Raw genomic sequence first — 22,379 nt, 5'->3', positions numbered from 1 at the left:
ATGATATCTTGCATTGCCACCTGGTAGATTCTTCCAGATTTACGTAAAGTACGCTCACAAGTATAAACAGTAAAACGCTTGCATAGCAGGAGCGTCCACTGCAGCATGCGTCGCGTGAAGTATAAACCCAGCCTCACAGTTCTCTTTACAAATGTCACACTACTTGATTACTAAATTAAATTAAATTCAGAAATTTTACAGGAGCACAGCGTATCCTACAAACTGCTACAGCCTCTGTAATACAAGCATTCAATCAGAGGTCACGGAAGCTGGAAAACAGACTGGCTGGTTTAGGACCAAGACCATCTTAAGACGGCTATGGGGGGTTCTTAGTTAATTAGAAGAAAGATCCGAGACCTTAACACTGAAAGTCACAGCATTAGAATCAAGTGCTTAATGCTGGATGGAAGAAGTAAAGACCTCATTGAGCGGACTAAAGTTATCCCAGGAGGTCCACTACAATGGCCTTAGAACTACGTCACTTCTTTTTACAGATGACGTGGTCTTGTTGGCTTCATCGGACTGTGAACTCCAGCATGCACTGGGATGGTTTGCAACCGAATATGAAGCAGCAAGGATGAGGATCAGCACCTCCAAATTTTAGGCCATGGTCCTTAGTAGGACAAAGTTGGACTGTCTTCTCTGAGTGGGAGGTGAGTTACTGCCGCAAATGGAGGAGTTTAAGTACCTCAGGTTGTTCATGAGTGATGGGAAAGGGGATGGTGAGATCGACAGACAGATTGGGGTGGTGAGCGCAGTTATGTATTTGCTATACCGATCAGCTGTGGTGAAGAAGGAACTGAGTCAGAAAGAGAAGCTCTCAATTTACCATTCAATCTACATCCTTACCCTCAACTATGGCCATGAGCTTTGGGTAATGACCGAAAGAATGAGATTGCAGGAACAAGTGGCTGAAATGAGCTTTCTCTGCAGGGCGGTTGGGCTCTCCCTTAGAGATGAGGGAGAAAAGCACAGACATCTGGAGGAGACTCAGTGTACAGCTGCTGACCAACCGTAACGAGAGGAGCCAATTGAGATGGTTCGGGCATCTGATATGGATGCCTCCTGGACACCTCTCTGTGGAGGTTTTACAGGCATGACCAGCTGGGAGGAAACCCAGAAGAAGACACAGGGCTCGCTGGGAAGATTATATCTCCCAGATGGCCTGGAAATGCCTTGGTATCCCACAGTTTTAGTTGACAAATATGGGTGGGGAAAGGGACGTATGCTAAGACCGTTCCCCCGCAACCCGGCTTTGTATAACGCAGTGGAAAATAAATGAATGAACGAGGAACAGGAATTTTTTTAACAGTTATCTAATATTTACAATGTGCAGCTCCCCTTCTTTCACTTTTTAAGTGTATTATGGTCTTTGTTCATATGGTGCTTTTTAAAATGCCATAACATTTAATTAGGAAAAAAATCCTTTTATGCTTAATGTTCACATTTTAAAATTGATATAATGACAGCTGTGAAGGACGACCAGCTACAGACTCCGGTCGCCACCCCCAGGCCGCTAGGAGGAGCCCTCCGGACAGCATATTGGTGCCCCGAGTTCCAGCAGGGCCTCATGGACTTTGTAGTGTTGTGACACAACCCTGCTGGATACCTTGGGGGCCGCCAGGAGTCGCTGTAGGGGGGCTAGTGGGCTCTGGCATGCCCTATAACCCGGGAGTACATCTCAGTCACGTGACTGGAAGAAGTGACGTGCTCCCGGGATGAAGAAAAGGACTGTTTGCCCTGACCCGGAAGGAAAATGGACTTGTGGGTTTGGCTTGGAACCACTTCCGGGTCAGGGACTATAAAAGGACTCTGGGTAAGCCCAGACGCTGAGCTGAGCTGGGAGGAAGGTGGGCTAAGTGTCTGGGAGTGGAGGATTGTGTTTTGGATAGTTTATTGTGTATATGAGTGTGGTGAGGAGAGTGCTTGGTGCACTACTGTATAATAAAAATAATTATTATTATACTTTCACCTGGTCTCAAGAGTGGTACCTGAGGGTGTTAGAGGTGGCTCCACGCCTCTACTGCTACACAGCAAAGAAAAATAGCTACACAATGAGAGGTTAAAATGGAAAAAGAATCCATCCAACCCTCCATCCATCCATCCATCTTCCAAACCTACTTACAGTATGCACAGCAGGGTGCATTATGTAATTTCTAAATCCAGATTCTGGCTCAGCAGAAATGCCTATACAAGTATCTCTTATAAACTATATAAAAAAAAAACATTCAAAATAATATTAGGAGAATAATGCTAGTTAACAGATCTTGTAAGCACTGACCCTTTACGATGCCTTTACTGTCTAAATCAAAATGAATCCCCAATGACTGTATGAGGACTTGATGACAAATTCAGATGATGATTTTCCTCATGAATGAAAAATTAGGCTGGTTACATCAATTTGGAATGTTCCAAGTTCATTCACAGTACTGTAAGTAGTACCCCACACAAACTTTGCAATATTTTGGTCACAGCATTTTTGTAAATATCTGATGTGTTCTCACTATAGACAGTTTTAAGTTAATGGTTATCTGGCAATCAATTTGATTTTTTTTTAATTGGATGTGCACAACGTTTTTGGTAATGCATTGCCTTTAGTGGTTTGATGGGTACTGGTCACATTTACTTCCATTTCTTGACACAAAATGTTGCAATGTTAAAGTACAATGCCCCCTCATATGCCGATTCCTACCTCTTCACTGATGCATACTGAACTTTTTTCATTTTACTTTCTTGTATATGAAGTACAGGGAAAGTACTGTGATCCTCCGAAAATTCGATTTCAAGATTTTCATGAATCTTGAAATTTTACACCTTCCCGAGTCCAAAAATATAATTTTTGGAATTATGTCTGTCTCTGTGTGTGTGTGTGTGTGTGTGTGTGTATAAACGTGATAACTTGAGTACACTTTCACTTAGGTCAACGAAATTTTGCATACAAGTATTAGGTACAAAACGTAGATTTCTATCAACTTTTGGGCTATTTCCGTTAACCAGAAGTGGTACTTTACCTTTTATTCATGCAGATGCAGAGTCCAATTTATTCAACTTTACTTTTATAATAATTGCTCAATATATTATTAATTTGATTTTATTTGTTGTTGGTGGTCATTTAATGTACATAATATAAAAACATAATCATTGTCTTATGGTTTACTCCTCAAATATCCATCCCCATATCCGAGTATACAAGAAGGTCTAGGGGAGACCACTCCTGATTTGTTTTTAAGGGCATTTATGTCTACTGAAATTAACCGCAGTTGTCAATTTTTGCTACTTGTGGGTACAGTTGATATAGCTATTTATGAAAACTCTAACGAAAATTGTACACAGGAGAATACATATTCAATATATGCAAACTGTAACAGGTTTAACATCTTTATATTGATCCTAACACATCTTACCAAATACAAGGAGGTGTGTGTTGTGTCTGCCAAATAGCCCCAAGAATTTGGTCTTACGTCTTCATTATGGCCATGTACTTTCTTCACCTTAAAATATAACACAGGCCACCTACGAATCAAAAGGCCAAAATTAATTAGCTACATAATTTTACAAAGTTGTATTTTACTTATTATATACATACAGTACCTATGGATCATATCCACAGATACACATGCATATACAAGATAACCTGACACACTGCCCAGTCCTGATGCTGCAAATCCATTCCAAAGCAGACCTTGAAAGTCCACTGCAAGTCTGACAACAGGACTGTGCAGAAGAGAACCTGCTAAAGTGGATCTGAAGACCACCCACTGCGTTGCACCTTCATAGCTTTTAGCATTTCAGACTGGACACACACAGGATATGCTACATACTGTACAGCAAATATACTGCAGTATCAATTAGTATATCACTGTGCTTTATGCTTTAAATGGTTAGAAAGATGTGCAGTATATGTATTTTTTTTATATGTTTGCACTTAGGTTTGTCTTGCATTTACATACGTATATAAAATATTATACTTTTTCCTAAGCATATTGCAGCATATTCTATATGAGCTGTAAGACAAGACTCTTTCCAAATGTAAATATACAAAGCTCAAGCAGAGCACAACATATATTAATGGAAAAAAGAAATTCAACACCAGTTGCTGTACTAAAACTTCAACATCCATTGCTGAAACAAATATAAACAAATGAGAATAATTGGAACAAAACAGGAAAACAATGGCAACTGTGAGCATTAACAGCAGGCCTCTTGCAGTCCTTCAGTATCTTTTGTGACCACCTCCTGCAGCCACCACTGCTCGACAACTCTGGGGTACACAGCTAATGAGCCTTCGCATTTGCAGCCATGGAATTTTACCCCATTCTTGCAGAAGGGTCTGATTAATTTACTATCCATTAGCAGACAGAGGGCCAAGTCTCTGGGTGTTGTGAACTTGGGCAGCTCTATGAGGTAAAGCTCAAGAAAGAAAAGCAGGCCAAGGCAGCACCCTGCACACCACAAATATGTTCCTGAGAACAGTTGTTACCACACAAGCCATTTGTTGCCTTCATTATCCTTCTGTACAGTCAATACTAACTGTAAAAATGGCAGTCAGTGCAAATAATTAAAGAGTGAGAATCAGGAGAAAGAACCAAGTCATAGGGCTAAGCTGAATGTGAAAAACAGAAAAACGTCAAGCCAAATTGTAAAGGACAGGGCTTTGTTTCAAAATACCAGTAATCAAATTTTAAAGTAAGTCGTACTCTAAATTTGGTCCATTTTGTGATGAACACCAGAGTTGCGAAGTCCCAAAAACTTCCAAAAACGATCACTAGAAGGGGATATTACCATCGAACCCTGGCTAGTAATAAGGGTAAATATAGGACATTTACAAAATAAAAAACATTTATTTTTCACAATAATGTTCTGAACAAAATGCAAGCTCTGTGGAGCACAAAATGCAAAAAAGAGTTCATCAAATCCAATCAATCCAAGGCGAAGAAAGTCCCGATGCGAAATTCGAAGAGTGGTCAAGAACAGAGCAAAAAGCTTAAATATTTATTCAGTCACAAAACAACAGCAAAATCACACAGATACATTCACCAACTCCCCAGTGCATTTGAAGGAACTGCAAGGCACTGTGGGTTGCCCTCATCTTTAGAGGCTGGTGGCCTCACCTCTTGGGAGAGAACCCACAAAACAAAAGGAAAAAAATAAAAGATGCATAATGATATAAAAACTAAATAATCAAAAAAAGTACACATAAATGAAGAAAACATATGCATGGAAATGGCATCTGAAGCCCAGCCAGGGGATTAAACCTTACTGAAACTAACAGTTATTTGTGAAACTCTACAGTTCTATTATTAAGGAGGCAAAGAATGTTGCAAAAGTAAATAATTTTAATATTATAAGGAAACGGTCAAGGTGGCTCCTAATATAAAAAAAGAGTTCAGATTAAATATATGATTATAGTCAGTCCAATTATTAATTAATAAACTAAATCATTTAAGTTCCATATAAAGATTATTACTGAAACTGAATTAATGTTTATTTATACTAAAAAACATTTTTAATATGCACAGGCAGTGCATGTGTGAGTTCAGATTAGAACCCATGTTCTGGGGAAGTTAGGCCATACAGCCACTTTTTAATTTAATAAATCAATTACTAATTAAACATGTCTTTTTTTACCTAATTTGAACAATTTGCATCTTAGAATTTAGAACCCTTAGTTGTTTAATTTGAACAGGCAGCTTACCTTACCTCATAAAACCAGTTGTTAGGCCTTCCAGGTATTCTGCTTGTCCTTCAGTGTTCACACGTAAAACATCTCCTTGCTGGACCAGCCTAAAATTTTGACACTATTTATTATTAGGCAGACACATCAATTTGTAATTATTTACTGACCTTTAGTGGTCTATTAATCAACTACTTAATGTTAATTTTAAAAGTAGTGCTTTTCAAAGTAATCTTCACAAAGTGCTTTTCAAGTATAGGACTTAAAGGAATACTCCACCCAAAAATGATATTTTTTTTAACTTGTTACTTACCCCATGTGATTTGTAGAGATTGCCAAGAAAAAAAATGAATCTAACGTTTAATGGAGAAAAGAACAAAATGAAGACTCAAATTGAGTATGACCAAACGGTGAAGAACTCTGGACAACGCAAACAATGTGAAAAATATTCACAGAAAACAAAAACAAAATCTCACATAACTTGTGTTGCATAATTAATATGTCTGTTATCTATTTGTATTCTTAGAATATGTAGTATTCTGCTAAAATACTATGAATACTTACTTATAGAAGACACATCATAAAAGAAACAGGAAAGGCACATTCCCACAATAATGTGTGTTTGAATTGATGACAGAATTCTTGACCAATGAACAAGGAGGAAAGATGGATTTTCAATTCAAATAAAGATACCTAATCTTCGCCTTTCTCCATGGACAAATGGGATTAAAAATGTGCCTTGGCTGTCACTACAAAAAACATGCAGTAAGTAACAGATTAAAAAAAAAATCTACATTTTTTTTTGGGGTATTCCTTTCAGTTAACACTACAAACTATTTAGCTGTTCCTGTCATTGCCAACAAATAACAAGCAGCAGCATAATTTTATTTTTCATTGCCATTGGATTTCTGACACCATGCAACATATCTGTCAGGTCACTTTTAATTAATAATAAAAATAATAATAATTCTTTACATTTATATAGCGCTTTTCTCACTACTCAAAGCGCTCTCCACACAGGGAGGACCCGGGAAGCGAACCCACAATCTCCTTACTGCAAAGCAGCAGCACTACCATTGCGTCACCTGTGAGGAGTAATTAAAGGTACACTACATACCACTTAGTCTTTAACAAGATGTGGGATGTGTAAGTTATTTATTCCACTTGCACCCCTTTTCCTTTACACCTTTGAGAGGACATAATTTGAAAAAACTGCAAATATGATGACTGAAAGCTCAACATATTACTCTACTAGCTGAAATACCCAGTGTTGCCCAGGAGGAAAATAAAGTGTTTTTTTTTAATTGTTTGAGAAAAACAGAATTAAAAAAAAAAACAACTTTAAAAATAAAAATAAATTAACAAACAATGAAGACTCACTAATGTGCTTGTCTTGCGGTCTTGTATGTATGTTATTATCCAGTATTTAATTTGAAAAGCAACAGGGGCGCGGTGGTGCTCAAACATAAAGAATGCTGGGAGTTGCCCGCTATATACTAACTGTGTAAGCCAGCACGGGATCCTAGAAAGTATTGAAATCGTCAGAACTACTCTGGGCATCTCTCTGCTATGAGGAATCGTGTTGCTGACATGCTTGCATCGTTTTTACATTAGCAGCTAAGCGACTGTCTTTCTTAGGAGGTTTCCTTTTGCCGGTGTGCTGGCCTCGCTTGCGTATCCTCGGAGCTGGAGCCCTCACCCTGACTATACGCATCATTTCAGGGCCGAACAGACACACACACTTGTACACATAGAACTCTATTTAATTTCAAAAGCAACAGGGGTGTGGTGGTGCTCAAACATAAAGAATGCTGGCAGTCACTTCCATTATGCCCTCTGGTGGTCGTTCCAAGTGTCAACTGGATGATAACATGTATACATGAGCGTAAGATCACACCCCATCCTACCCAGAAGGGGGTGGGTTAGGGTTGATTTCACCCTACAGTATTTTTAGTCGACCAATGAGAAACATGTGTACCAAGTTTCATGAAAATCGCTCCAGCTGTTCAGAAGTGATGCTGGAACATACATACATTGACTTTTATAATAATAATAATAATAATAATAATAATAATAATACATTTTATTTATATAGCGCCTTTCCCATGCTCAAGGCACTTACAGAATAAATAAAGAACGGCAGAATATACAGTATATAGCATTGTACAAACCAGATAAATAAACAAAGAAGATTAAGACAGTAAATTCTGAAAAAAAAAAAAAACAGACAACATAATTGATGGTCTCGCACACACATACAGGTTACATGAGCATCTTGACAGAGAAGTAAACTGAGAGAAAGGTAATAAAGTCAAGTAGAGCTAAAAGCCTTCCTGAACAGATGAGTTTTGAGTTGTTTTTTAAAGGAATTCATGGAGTCAGCTGACCTGATTAATTTTGGTAGGTCATTCCAGAGTCTGGGCGCTATACAGCTGAAGGCCCTGTCACCCATGGAGTGTAGATTAGTGACGGGCACAACAAGATTACCAGAATCCGAGGACCTTAGTGGGCGGGCAGGCACATAGTGATGGAGAAGGTCACTGATGTAGTTTGGCGCGAGGTTATTTAAAGCTTTGTAGGTTATTAGTAGGATTTTATATTCGATTCTGTAGGACACAGGGAGCCAGTGAAGGCGGAGCAGGATGGGTGTGATGTGCTCGCTGCTGCTGGCTCGAGTAAGGACTCTTGCAGCTGAGTTTTGAATAAGCTGGAGCTGTGATATAAGATTAGAAGGGGCACCTGCCAGTAGGGAATTACAATAATCGATGCGGGATGTGATAAAAGCATGGACAAGTTTCTCAGCATTAGAGAAGGAGAGGAAGGAGCGAACACGGGATATGTTACGGAGGTGAAAGTAAGAAAGTTTCTTAATGTGATTTATGTGGGCGGAATAAGTGAGGGAGGAGTCAAAAATGACACCAAGATTTTTTACAGTAGAGGCAGGTCTGATGAGATCACTGCCAAGATGGACTGGGAAGGAGCTCATTTTATTAAGTTGCATTTTAGTCCCAATTTGCAGGAGTTCAGTTTTATTGCAATTTAATTTTAAAGAGTTCTGCTCCATCCAGGTTTTAATTTCACTAAGGCAGGTTGTGAGCTGAGAAAGCTCTGATGAAGTTCCACTTTTAACATTGAAGTAGAGCTGAGTATCATCTGCATAAAAATGATAACCCAATCCATAACTACGGATAATATGGCCAAGGGGAAGCATATAAATACAGAAAAGCAGAGGACCGAGGACAGAGCCCTGAGGGACTCCTTGTGTGACTGGCGCTGAGCTGGATCTACTGTTGCCAAGACTAACAAACTCTTGCCTATCAGTCAGATAGGACTTGAACCACTGGAGGGCAGTGCCAGAGATACCCAGCATGTTCTCCATTCTGAACAGTAGGATGTCATGTCTGACAGTGTCAAATGCTGCACTGAGGTCTAACAGAATTAATATGCTGGTTTGTCCAGAGTCTGCTGCCATAAGCAAATCATTGGTTACCCGTAGCAGAGCAGTTTCACAGCTGTGCCGCGCCCTGAAACCAGACTGAAAGGGTTCCATCAAATTATTAGAGGTTAGGTAATTGGTGAGTTGGGAAGCTACAACACGCTCAAGAACTTTTGACAGGAAAGGTAAGTGGGAAATAGGCCGGAAATTGTTAAGATTGTCAGCATCAAGGCCAGACTTTTTTAACGTTGGGGTTACAGAAGCAATTTTAAAAGTGAGCGGCACAGAGCCAGTGTCAAGGGATGAGTTTATTATTGTTGTAACAGTCGGGATTATGGCATGAAGGCAGGATTTAAGTAGTGTGGTGGGGATGGGGTCCAGTACACAAGTAGTCGGCCTCATCTTATAAAGCAGGTCATTAACAAACGCAGATGTGACTGGTGAGAACTTAGAGAAGGAGCTGGATGGAGTGGGAAAACAGGGAGAGATATAAACAGATGATGTATTTATGTTGATTGAATTATTTAGATCTTTAATTTTGTTACGGAAAAAGTGGAGGAATTCCTCACAGACTTCAGTAGAAGAGGTAGTTGGACCAGATGCGGGTTCGATATATATATACAGTATAGATTAATATTTGTACACAATTTGTAATGAATAGAGCAAACATTAGTATAGACATAATTCTTGTTTAAGCAAAATTACATAATATGGAAAGGTAACTACAGTGGAACCTCGGTTTGTAAGTAACTTGGTTTACGAGTGTTTTGCAAGACGAGCTAAAATTTTTAATAAATTCTGACTTGATAAACGAGCGAGGTCTTGCAATACGAGTAGTATGTATACGCTTTGTTTGCTGAGCGTCATGTGATCACAACTGAGCTGATGGTTCTTCTCTCTCTCTCTCTCTCGCTGCGGGATTGTGGGCAATCATCTCCTATTCTCCGTCTGAGTCGGCATGCCTCACTCATATAGTCAACATCCGTACGAGTGTATACTGTTTACTACAGCATTGTGTGTGTGTGTTTGTGTGTGTGAGTGAGTGCTCACGTGTGTGTGTGTGTGTGTGTGTGTGTGTGATTGCTTTGGGATGCTCTTCCGTGTGTCGTCCCGTTGGGTGGAATCCCACAGGAGTTTAGAAACTCACTCACACCAGCCATGATTCTATTCAAAGGTAAAGTGCAGGTTAATTTGTTTTATGTATTTTTACTTTTATATTTTGTATTAATCATTTTTCTATGAATACTTTTGGGTGGTGGAACGAATCATCTGAGTTTCCATTATTTCTTATGGGGAAATTCACTTTGATATATGAGTGCTTTGGACTGCGAGCACGTTTCCGGAACGAATTATGCTTGCAAACCGAGGTTCCACTGTACTATGTTTAACAGCTACACACCAAACATCCCTAGATTTTACACTACGTACTGTTACAAGAATGACAGATCATCATCAGTATGAATTCCATAGCTAAAACTGTTTTGACCAAAAAATCAAAGCGAGTTTTCTTTAGCACTTACAATAAGTGGCATGTGTCTTTTTCTCTGCATGTTAAGGCCAATGTGTAAACCTGAAGAAAAACAACCGATTTTTTTTTTTCAAGCATTTTCTCAGGACAGCATTGATTCCTTTCACAACTTTGTAACCACATTTTTTATTTATCTATTTATTTTGTTTTATTAAGTTCTAAATCAGATTGCCAGTGTGGAAGGATATTAATAGTAAGGAATTATCTATAGACCACTTCCATCATTCACATCTCTTACCTTGGCGTACGGAAATATTCATAAAGAATATTATCAAAAATTGCAGTAGTGCTGTAAGTTGGTGATGTAATAATTTCAACATATAGTTCTTTTGCCACGGATGGAGCAGAAGTACATGATCTACTTTCCTTTTCCTGTTTTGCTGTATGCAACTGGTGTTCATAACATCTCTGGAGACAAAAAAGGCAAAAATCAAGTCTGTGGCAAAAGTTACAAAACTTAAACAATAAACAATGAATAATCAGTTTAGTGTAGAAGTAGGCCATGTGGCAAAAATCCATATCATTGCTTAATTACAAAATTGGCCCGTTTCAGTTGATACCAGTATAATGATTTATACATATTTTTCAGACTGAAATATATTTTTTTAACAAATAATAAATGTAGTAGTGATTTTCTGTGCATACTAAGCGCCTCTTGTGCACTGAAACACTTGTTAACATTTTGCTACTTAGATGGACTGAATAGCAGATATTCAGCTTTCTGACTGTCTTTCTGCCATCACTGAGCAAACACAGAACAAGAAATGTGTTTTTTTTCTTCTTCTCTGTTCTCCCTCCCTAATTAATCCAGAGTCGGCATCAACTGACCAATCAGGATAAGCCCCTCATCACTCTGGGTAATAGTCTTACAGGGAATAGGCTCACTTATTACACACAGCTGACAAGTCCATACAGAAATACATTACCTTTGAGAATATTCCAAAATAAATCACATTTCCCATTTTCTTTTGCACGTTTTGTGTAAGAGCACATTCTACACTTATTGCTTATTATTCGGTTGATGCTGATTATTTGGTTGAGATACAATTTGTCACATTTCTTTTTGGTTTTTTTTTCCCCAGTTGGAGGTTGGAGCACTCGCTCATGGTCACACAGTGTCAGTAGCAGAATCTGAACACACAGCTTCAGGGTTTGAAGTCCAAACCTATAACCACTACACTACGCTGCCTGCCCACCCATTTAAATGTGTTTACAAGCGTTTTTTTTTTTCTTCCTAAAATCCATACTGCAAGAGTAATTTCATCCAGTACACTACATCAACTGGTTTATTGATCACTACCAGTTCATTGGATACCCTAGTATTCTCAACCAAAGGGTCACAATACGAATTTTACTGTACTCTGTACATGTGACAGTACTACAGTTATTATTACTACAAGTAATTCTGGGCAGACCACTAATACACACATTTTGGTATTTTTTATTAATCCCCAAGGTGTAAATTTCTTTTCATGTGACTTTTCCCTCCAAAATCTAAAAAGAAATTCCCAAAACCATCATCATCTCATCTTCAGCTATGCTATCCTACTCCACAAGGATCTATTAAAGGCCAAATCTACAGATGGCAAAATGTCACTTTTATTCTCATTTTTTCTCTGAAACTTACAAAAATGGAAATAAATTCCTAACCACGCCATCAGAGTTATACATACTAAATAAAACGACCAAATTTAGTGGGTTTGAAAATGGTTGGATGGAATCATAACATATTATATCTAGTCCTTTACTTGCCATAGATCAGGGGTCCTCAATCACAGTCCTGGAGGGCCGAAGTGGCAGCAGATTTTTGTTCTAACCCAGTTGCTTAATTAGAAAGCAATTATTGCCAATAATTTAATTTCATGGCTTGTTAGTGCTTTAATTCTGCCATGTCAGGTCATTCTCATATCCTAGATTTTCTTCCCCTTTCTAAGGATATCATCCAAATGATCTGAAGTCTAAAATGGAGGAGTAATTCTCAGTCCTTCACTTTTTTCTTTTCACTTTCCTTCCAAGTATTTAATTAAACCCAATAGTGCATGATACATACGCACAAGTGGAAATGGCAACAAGCTAAATGGAGAAATGCTGGTCTCTTTTGTCATGTGCATGTTATTGCTAATTAGGAGCAATTAAAGACCAGGAATACAGCTATTTAAGACTAAAATAACCAAAATCTGTGTTGGAGCAAAAACCTGCAGCCACTGTGGTTCTCCAGGACGGTGACTGAGGACCCCTGCTATAGATCATCCCAAAATTCTTTGCATCTTCAACAGCATGTTTTGGACTGTGAGAGGGAAACAAGAATCCATAAAGGAAACCCACACAAACACAGAAGAACATGTAAAACTTCACACAAGAAGACGCCCTGCTAAAAACTGTTCCATGGTCCATTCATTTCAAAGGAACAATGCTATTCAATGTCCCTTCTTTCCTCCTATGCATTAACAAATTGAACACATAAAAGAAAAAAGAAAATGAAAATATCTGTTCATTCATTTTATTTTCATACCAAGTTTTTCCTAACTTTCTCGTAAACTAAATCCAAACAGTACATCATTTTAATGGCTTAAAAGATACCAGCAATGGTCCGGAGGTTTACTGATTTAGGTTTAAATTCTCCCTTACTACAATGGTCTGCATTAACTCCACTCTGACTGCGTGATTACATAAATCTGTGGTGCATAGTACGTGCAAGTCCTGCAAAGGTTTAATCCCATGTTACTTATCAAGGAGAACAAGCAAACAGCATAAAACGGGTTTGTGTGACAGGGTTTGCTTCCCTCAGCTGTCAAGATCACTGTGGCCTGTCATCAAGCTAAAAATGGAGGCCATCTATGTTCTGGTGAAGACCTGGCAACAACAGCAGCAACTTTTCAGAGTCAAAGGCCATGGTGACATAAAAACCAAGAAGAAAACACTAAATGTTTGAAAAAATGGATTAAGCTGCTCATTGTGCTTTTTGCCTTCCGTGTCGTGGGCCTACACCTTGAGACCCTTTTCGATGTAACAGTGAAGGATTATGGGTATTTGTGAAAATGAATCCAAAGCCTCACTAGACATACTTCTTTCAGTTAACTGACCAGCACTGATAGGCAAGCAATAATGGGACTAGCAACATGGAATGTACTGAAATGGTAATATGAACAGACTTATCAATATTACATAGGTGTGGCAGGTACCATTGGATTGGTACTAAAACTCTGACTTCTGTATCAATACCAGCTTTTGGATCTCAGTACCAATACTGCTCAGATGACAGATAACCCACCCATATCACTCCAGCCCTCCCTGGTGTGCTGCACAATCGCTCACTTCCCTGTTGCACCACATAAATGCACGCCTCCCTGCCAACCGCTTTTTAATTTTCTAGCATGCTGGGTAGTGGTGGGGATAGAGGGGTTCCTCCTTTAGCCTTCTGCCCATTAAAGAGTCGGTGGGCAGGGGTTGTCCACATCCAAAAGCAGAAGAATGAAGTGCTCAGAACAAGTCCGTTATACCTACCATTTACTTACAGTACCAAAAGTATTGTATTGCTGGTATGTACCTTTTTAAAAATTAGGTTTTTCAGTACAGGTATATCACACAGCCCTAGTGGCAAGCATCACTAAACCGAGAGTAGAGGAACATGATGTCCAACTTGTTGACAGTGCCCCTACATGCCCACTGCTTCTGGTCACGGTTCTGATTTTTCAATGTATACGTGAAAAGGAACTCATAATGTAGGATATGATCACTGTTAGTAACATGAATACCTGATTAGCTCAAAAACATGGCCACATAGTCAATTAATGTATATAACTAATTCTAATGAAGACTCCGTAGACAGAGTAAAGAACAGCTAAGCACATTCCACAATCAGTATTGCACTACCACAAGACCAGTTTTTTGTTCCTGGGATCCTCGGGTGATCCTGCATCACCACAACCCGCTTCTGAAAAATCCAGGGTCAATAATGCATTAGCACAAAACACATCATCTTGTTTAGACCTTAGCAGTTCTACTGTCTTAGTAACCTCGTTGCAAAAAGGCACATGGTTCCAAAGGAGAGGAACTTGATCATTAAGTCATTTGTCAGTTGTGCATAACTAAACATTACAGCATCCTCTACAGTGCTAAACCTTCAAACGATGATCTTTTTTTAGTTTGTCAGCTATACTGTATGTCTATCACTTCACGTCTTCAAATGAAACATCTTTGAAGGTTCAAGCTGCAAAGCATGACCCAAGTGGGGTTCAAGAAAAGGTGTGATGCTCTCGGTCTACTGTCCCAAAAAGTAAATAGGACAAAGACACTATTGCTGTTTGGAGCACTTGTTGCCAACTCTGACTCTCAGACAAGAAGCTGCATTTCTTGCTCTTGTGCTGTTAGTATGCAATGGACTTGACTCTGGAACACACACTATAAAACAATAATGTGTGTGCACCCTGACCTCAATTTGCAGCTGGCAGTCTATTTACTTAATATAGTTGCAAGCTTTGGTCATAAATTCCTTTCAAAAATGCCCTCTTTATTACACACTAGCTGTTCAACACAGTTCCACCTGCATAGTATTGAAACAGGAGAAACTTTAAAAATCGATATAAAAATATAAGAAATAATAATAATAATTTGTATTGAGAATAATTTATATCGATAACCTTCATATCCAAGGACCTCTTGATATACAATATTTTTGGTTTTGCTATCAGGGGTGAGAATTTTGTGATCTCTTTGCCAAATATGTAAAAAGCTGGCCAAGGTATCTCTGGCCAAGTAGAAGGTAGGTACGCTCCAACATCAAATGTCACCACTGTATCTGATCGTGTTCAGCTATAATGGGGGATCATCCCTCGCATGGGGGAAGAGCACATGACCATGATATCTCTGCCAATGAGCAGGTACCCTCTAAAACACATGTAGCTGTGATCTCGCTCAGAAAAACATCAAATGTTACTCTGTAGATCACGGGTGTCAAACTCCAGTCCTGGAGGTCCACAGTGGCTGCAGGTTTTCATTCTGACCATCTTCTTCATTAGTGACCATTTCTGGCTACTAATTAACTTCTTTTTTTTTTTTTAGTTTTAATTAACTTCACTTAGGCCCCTTAGTTGTGTCTTTATCCTTAATTAGCAGCCAAACAATAATGAAGCACAAAACAAGCTTCCACATGACCATCTCACCTGTGTCCATCACACAATATGTGAAAATACAGAAAGGTGGAGGTCTCAGTAAGGTTGATCTCTCAGGTCACCAAAACATTTTGACGGTGTTCTTAGAAAAAAACAGAAAATCAACAGTTTTGGAAATGTCTGCCGTGGTAGAATGACAGCAGCAACAAGCTATGGAACAAAATAATGGGTTTAATGAACAGCAAGAATCGGCTTCTCATTAAGAAACTGGTTGGAATGAAATTGATTGGAGTTTGACGTTTCAGTTTAGCTCATCATCTGTTGGCTCGTTTCACATCTCATTTCTGTTTGGCTGTCATTTAATGAAACAAATCAATTCAGAGCACTGACACCTTAAAAACAGGGCCATTAAAATGAAAGGAAAGGAAGTTAATTAGCAGTGAATCCTGCTCACTGATTAGGAAAAGGGTTAGAATGAAAACCTGCAGCCACTGCGGCCCTCTAGGCCCGGAGTTCAACACCCCTGCTCTAGATGATAATGCCTGCTGAACAAACAGGTATCGCAAGCTAAGTGGAGGTAAGGTGCACTCCAACATGTGACGAGAGGTAGAGTGACTTGAACGGTGGCTGGGAGTGAGTGAGGAGGGCCACACCCAGCTTTCAATTTTTGATGCCCAGCCCTCTCCCCTCGGCCCTGTCTCTCAGATTCGGTGCCGCAACCGAACTATAATACTTAGCGCAAAGAGAAAACTCACAAAATCACCCAGAATGTTCAAGCAAACTATACAAAAAAACCCGATCTAAATCCATTAAGTAGTTCTCTCGTGAAAAACGGACAGACATACAGAAAGACAGACGTTGGATTTTATATATATATATATATATATATATATATATATATATACACACAGAGAGAGAGAGAGATGGAGTGTTCTTTGACATTAAGGGCGTGGCTATACTAAAACAAGACCTGAAATGTCAGAAGTGTTCTACCTGCAAAGTGAGCAGCTCCTACAAATACGGTTTCTTTTTCATAGTTGGCCTTGAAAACAACTGAAAACAGTCCATATTTTCATTTAGTGTATGTAATGATATGTCTTTTAAAAGCTCCACGGATATCTTTCAATATTATGATGCTTCTATTTCTAGTCACTTTAAACATTTATTTTATAATAATGACCTTCAGTCAACTGGATTCTCCCTTGTTTCTGAGTACGGTTGCACCACAGGCCTATGTGCTGAGCCCTCTCCTGTAGTCACTCTTCACCAGCGATCGTGTCCCTATTCACAAATCTAACTCATTTAAATGGGTGGACACCACCACTGTGGTGGGCAAAACTTCAAATAACACTGAGATGGCTTGCAGAGAGGACGTTCAGTAGCTAGAGGAGTGGAACACAAACGATAATCTAACTCTGAATATCTCAAAGGCCAAGGAACTGATCTTGGACTTCAGGAAGTCCAAAAAATGGACACCCACCTCCCTCTCCATCACCGGAGATGAAGTAGAACAGTTGTCTGTCTAGCTTTATGTTCATTGGCACTTATATTGCAGAGGATCTAACATGGATAACTAGTACCCCCACCTTAATAAGGAAGGCTCAAGAACAGCTTCATTTCCTAAGGAGTTTGAAAAATGTCTGTCTGTCCTCTCAACTGCTTGTCCATTTTTACCAATGCACAACATCCCAACCAGTTGCTTTACTGTGTGGTTTGGCAGCAGCCTAGTCACTGACCAGAACACCCTGCAGAAGATTGTTAAAACTGCAGAACATATCATTGGCATCCCACTTCCAGCTGTTAAGAACATTTACACTAGGCAAAGCTTACATTGAGGGATCCGTTTTACCCATGATTCTACTCACTATAGCTACAAACAGTTCTCATTCCTTCCCTTATGAAGGCACTTATAGGTGTCCCCGGGCCCAGATCCTCTAGACTCAAAAATAGCTTCTTTCCAAGGACTACTGAGAACATGCACTGATGCAGAGCATTGACGCTCCCACCACATGACAAACCACCTCAGGATTCCAAATTAGGACCCCTTAGCACCACACTGGTTCAAATGGAATGGAACAGTAGGAGTTTTTTTTTTTTTTTTTACAGTGGCTGGAGTGCCAATCTTGCCACCAACCCCCAAGTTTTCACTGCAAGATGGAGGACCTGCTTGTAGGGCTGGATGCAGGTTAATGTCATATCCAGGATGGAGCAATTGCAGTTTTAGGGCCCTGCTCAAGGGCCCAACAGAGTGAAGTCACTTCTGGTATTTACAGGATTGAAGCGGGCGCAGGGACTGTGACATTGTTAAATTCTCAACAGCAGCTTTGTGCTCTGGAACTCTGCACCCCTAATCCAGGGGTCTCCAACTCCAGTCCTGGAGAGCTACTGTAGCTGCAAGTTTTCATGCTAACTCTTTTCTCAATTAGTGACCAGTTTTTGCTGCTAACTAACTATTACCCTTTATTTTAATTGACTTTTCTTGAGACTGTGACCGCTGAATTGACTCTTTTTTCATTAAACAGCACCTAAACGTAAATTTGATGTGAAGTGAGCCAACAGATGATCAACTAAGTTGGGGCCTCAAACTCCAACCTTCATTCAGTTTCTTAACGTAAAGCCAATTCTCGTTGCTAATTAAACCCGTTATTTAATTCCATGGTGCTCATTCTGCTATGGCAGACATTTTCAAAACTGTTGAGTGCTGTCAAAATGTTTCGTGGACCTGACCAGATCAACATCACTGAGGCCTTCACCTTTCTTTATTTTCAGATATTGTGTGATGGACGCAGGTTGTTGTTTATGTGTTGGATCATTTTGTGTCTTAATATTGTTTGGTTGGTAATTAAAGAAAAAAATAAATAATTAAGGGGCCTGAGTCTTTTAAAATTAAGAGAAAGAGTTAATTAGCAGCAAAATCTGGTCACTAATTAAGAAAAGGGTTAGAATAAAAACATGCAGCCAGAGTAGCTCTCCAGGACTGGAGTTGGAGACCCCTGCCCTAATCTGTTTGCACATTTACAGTTTCTCTTTTATACTTAACTAGCTGTGTAAGCCCGTGCTGTAAAAAGCCTCGGGGTCCTAGAAACTATTGAAATCATCAGGAAAAAAAAACTGAAATGTAGAGAGACTAGGGATCTGCATTGGCAATCAGAAGGTTGTCGGTTCGAATCCCGTAAAATGCCAAAAAGGGACTCTGCTCTGTTGGGCCCTTGAGCAAGGCCCTTAACCTGCAATTGCTAAGCGCTTTCAGTAGTGAGAAAAGCGCTATATAAATGCAAAGAATTATTATTATTATTATTATTAGATGTCAGGTAATTGAAAGAAACTACTCTGGGCATCTCTCTCCTAGTAGGATTCGTTTTGCTGACATGCTCGCCTTGCTTGTGTTATTAGCGGCTAAGCGAGTTTTCTGTTTCCTTGGAGTTGGAGCCCTTAACCTAACTGCACCTCTCACTACCGGGCCAGACAGACACACACACTTCCACATGTAAATGTTTATATATAAAATATTAGTTTTTTATTGTTTTCCACGGTCTTGTTGGTTTTCTTGTAGAAAATCTAAGGTAAAAAAATCTGTGAGTTATTTTAGATCTCACATCTGTTATGCCACCCAAACTTAATTCTTTCATTCAATAGTATGCTTGGTCCTTTATGTCCGCACAGGATGCAAAAAGGCTGATACATACCTTTTAGTCATTCAGATCACTGCAATGCACACAATACAGCTTTTTAATTTTTTTGTATAGCACTTTTCACTGAGTGCAGGCCCACAGCACTGTGAACAATTCTCAGTTAAAATACAAGCATAGATTACACTAATTACTAAATACAGAGCTGGTACACACCTATCAGGTCTGCCAAAAAATTATTTGAATCAGTTACAACCAGTACAGAATGCAGCTACAATTAACCCAATTGAAAAGGAGAACTCTGGCCAAGTTACACAGGTATTTGTGTCTTTACAGTGCCTGCCTGTGTCTTTCAGAATCAATTTTAAAATACTGCCAATTATTTTATAAGGCTTTGAACAATCTTGCACCTTCACATCTCTTGGAATGTTTGTCTCCTTACATTCCCAGCAGAAACTTCAGAACCTCAAATTCTGCTTTGCTTGCTATGAGAGTAGCAAAACAAAAGAAACGGTGAAACTGATTTTAGTTTCTGTGCTCCAAAAATATGGAATTATTTACATGTAGAGATACATCAGGCCAGCACAGAACAGTTGTTTCCATCATATCTTAAAACTTACTTTTTTAATCTGGTGTTTTGTTAAATTTGTGAATAATCACATTGTGTTTTATTTTCTATTTTTGGTATCCAGTGACAGCCCTGTGCCACCACCTTTCTGAATGAAATTCACTGAGGCTTGTGGAAGGAAGAACACTGAGGTCCTAATTCCTGATGATGCCTATACTGGCTGACTCTCTCTTTTATTCTTTCTTACATCTTAGATATACAATACAGGTATTTTCCACAGGATTTTCTTCCTCTTTGCCAATTTGACCCTTAGTATAATTAGTTTGAGTATTTGTATTGTTTCCACTTACTACTATTTGTAAAACACCATGAATTATACTTTGTACTGGAAGGCGCTATATAAATAGACAGAAGAGCAGCTTCAGCGACAGACTGCTGTCACTGTCCGGGGGGTAAACGTTAACATTATATAAAGTTATTGTCTGTTTTACCTGCATTATTATCAATCTTTAATTTAATATTGTTTTTTGTATCAGTAAGGTGCTGCTGGAGTATGTGAATTTCCCCTTGGGATTAATAAAGTATCTATCTATCTATCTATAAATAAATGTTGCTGTTGTTTACTTCCGTTTATCCTTACCCGGCAGGAATCCATACTTCTGTATTTTGACTGGCTAAATAATAATAATTCTTTACATTTATATATGGGCCATTCCAAATACAAGTCTACCAAATAAAAATTTCTATTATTTTATTATTTCATAAAGACCTTCTCTATCTTAATATTGTGACAGGCAATGCGCTCAGCTTGCATAACAGTAACACTACAATGGTTCTTATGATCTCTAGATTGCATATTCGTTTGAGATGTGAAAAAGCTGGACATATATACAGTAGAAATCTCAAAACCTACCTTGATTTTAACCACTTTGTTGGTGATAGGCACAGGGGCACCCTTTGAAAGATTGAACCACAGTGAGGGGGATACGAGGCCGACACTATCAGGCAGGTCCGTGAACTCTGCCACGACTAGCAAAGCCAGGTGTCCACTTCGGCTCCTCCCAGCCTCCTCGCACTCCCCTTTGTCGTCCGACCTTTCGAGATCACGCAGGCGTTCACTCTTACTGGACATCTTGACCTTCTCCGAAAGCATTGACACTGTCACCCATTCGTTATTAAACAATCCCAGCTTAAGTAGCGAACTTTTGCTAACGAACAAGCAAGCATCGGGATCTTTGGGTGTCTCCCGCTGGTCCTTCGGTTTTATTTTGCCCAGCACCAAAAGGGAATCCACATCTGCTACCCGCACCTCAAACCTGCACTCGAGCGCTTGAAGGAAACTGGAGAAACTCCAATTCAAGTGTCTCCGACTGTCCAGCAGCGACCCACCGCTGGCAAGACTATTGACATAGTGGGCGAAGTCCGACACATAGAGCGATTGCAGTAGTCTCTGGCCATGGTGCTGGCCATCGTGGTTCGCCGCCCCCACGCTTACTTCCCTGAAGTCCGCCACCACAACGCTCGTTTTGACCGTGATGACTCCCTGCTGCACAGGTACGCTCTCCAAAACCACCAGGTCCAAAAGGTGGTGATGCACCTGCGCGACATCCTCTCCAAAGAGCGGATGGTAAGGGACAGCCAGTACATCTCCTTGTCGGGCCAAGAGGCTCTGCTTCTGACACGACGCCAAAATGAGAAGTCCGTTGGCAAACTTCTCGGAGGACGCCCACTTGAGACACTGCCTGCTGCGCGCTCCCAGGACCACCTTGCTGAGAGCAAGGGGCTGAACCAACCGCACCTCCACTCTCTCTCGTGACTGAAACCCATAGTGTCTGTAGAAGAGCCTGCTGGTGTACACCTTGAGAAGCGTATCCCCGTGGAGCTGCACTTGGCTATCGGGCAAGTCTTCCTCGGAGCTCAAATGAGCACACAAGAACAACACCCGCCTGTCGGCAGCCTGGCGACTTCGAGCGGACAGCACTACGCACGTCGTATCGCCCGAGCATGCCAGGATTTGTCTGGCCTGTGACTGCAAGAGGAGAACGTTCAGTGGATGATGCTGCGAAGGAAAGGGCTCCAAAACTTGCAACTCCCCCTGCGCTGCCATGCTGTCGAGTGCCGAATGAACGGATTAGATACGATCGCGTAATAGGCCGGACCAATCGAAAGCCGAATGCGTGCACAATGACTCCGTTGGTAGACGGAAGAGGTCGCTGTGGCACAAGCCTTGGCAACTACTGTATTTCCAAGGAACGTGGCGTGAAAATTACAGAAGCTCCGAGCCGCAAGGTGCAGAAAATCATAAAGGAGCTTCCATCCTTTTTGCTGTCGCGTTTGTTTAATTTACACTGACTTTTCTCCAATATGTATAGAAGCTGCGACCATTTTTCAACACTATCATAGCTTTGATGAGTATTTTAAAATTGCATGGAG

At 39.9% G+C, this 22,379-nt stretch overlaps 1 protein-coding gene across 3 annotated transcripts in view; it reads right to left on the bottom strand.

The window, feature by feature from the left end:
* pex6 (peroxisomal biogenesis factor 6) overlaps window positions 1-22,379 on the bottom strand; it is a 103,750-nt gene extending 81,371 nt beyond the window's left edge. The window contains exons 1-4 of one of the 3 annotated variants that reach the window (XM_051919627.1): window positions 20,860-22,379; window positions 10,877-11,046; window positions 5,701-5,784; window positions 3,405-3,513 (exon numbers count right to left, since the gene is read on the bottom strand). In XM_051919627.1, coding sequence (XP_051775587.1) covers window positions 3,405-3,513; window positions 5,701-5,784; window positions 10,877-11,046; window positions 20,860-22,053 — 1,557 coding nt within the window. In that variant the 5' untranslated portion in view covers window positions 22,054-22,379. The remainder of the gene's footprint in view (window positions 1-3,404; window positions 3,514-5,700; window positions 5,785-10,876; window positions 11,047-20,859) is intronic. The other 2 variants (XM_028820302.2, XM_028820301.2) reach the window with 2 other exon arrangements.

Source organism: Erpetoichthys calabaricus, chromosome 15 (assembly GCF_900747795.2).
Source record: "Erpetoichthys calabaricus chromosome 15, fErpCal1.3, whole genome shotgun sequence".
NCBI lineage: Eukaryota > Metazoa > Chordata > Cladistia > Polypteriformes > Polypteridae > Erpetoichthys > Erpetoichthys calabaricus.
Note: the sequence above shows the minus strand (reverse complement) of the source record. Positions and strands in the feature narration are given on the sequence as shown.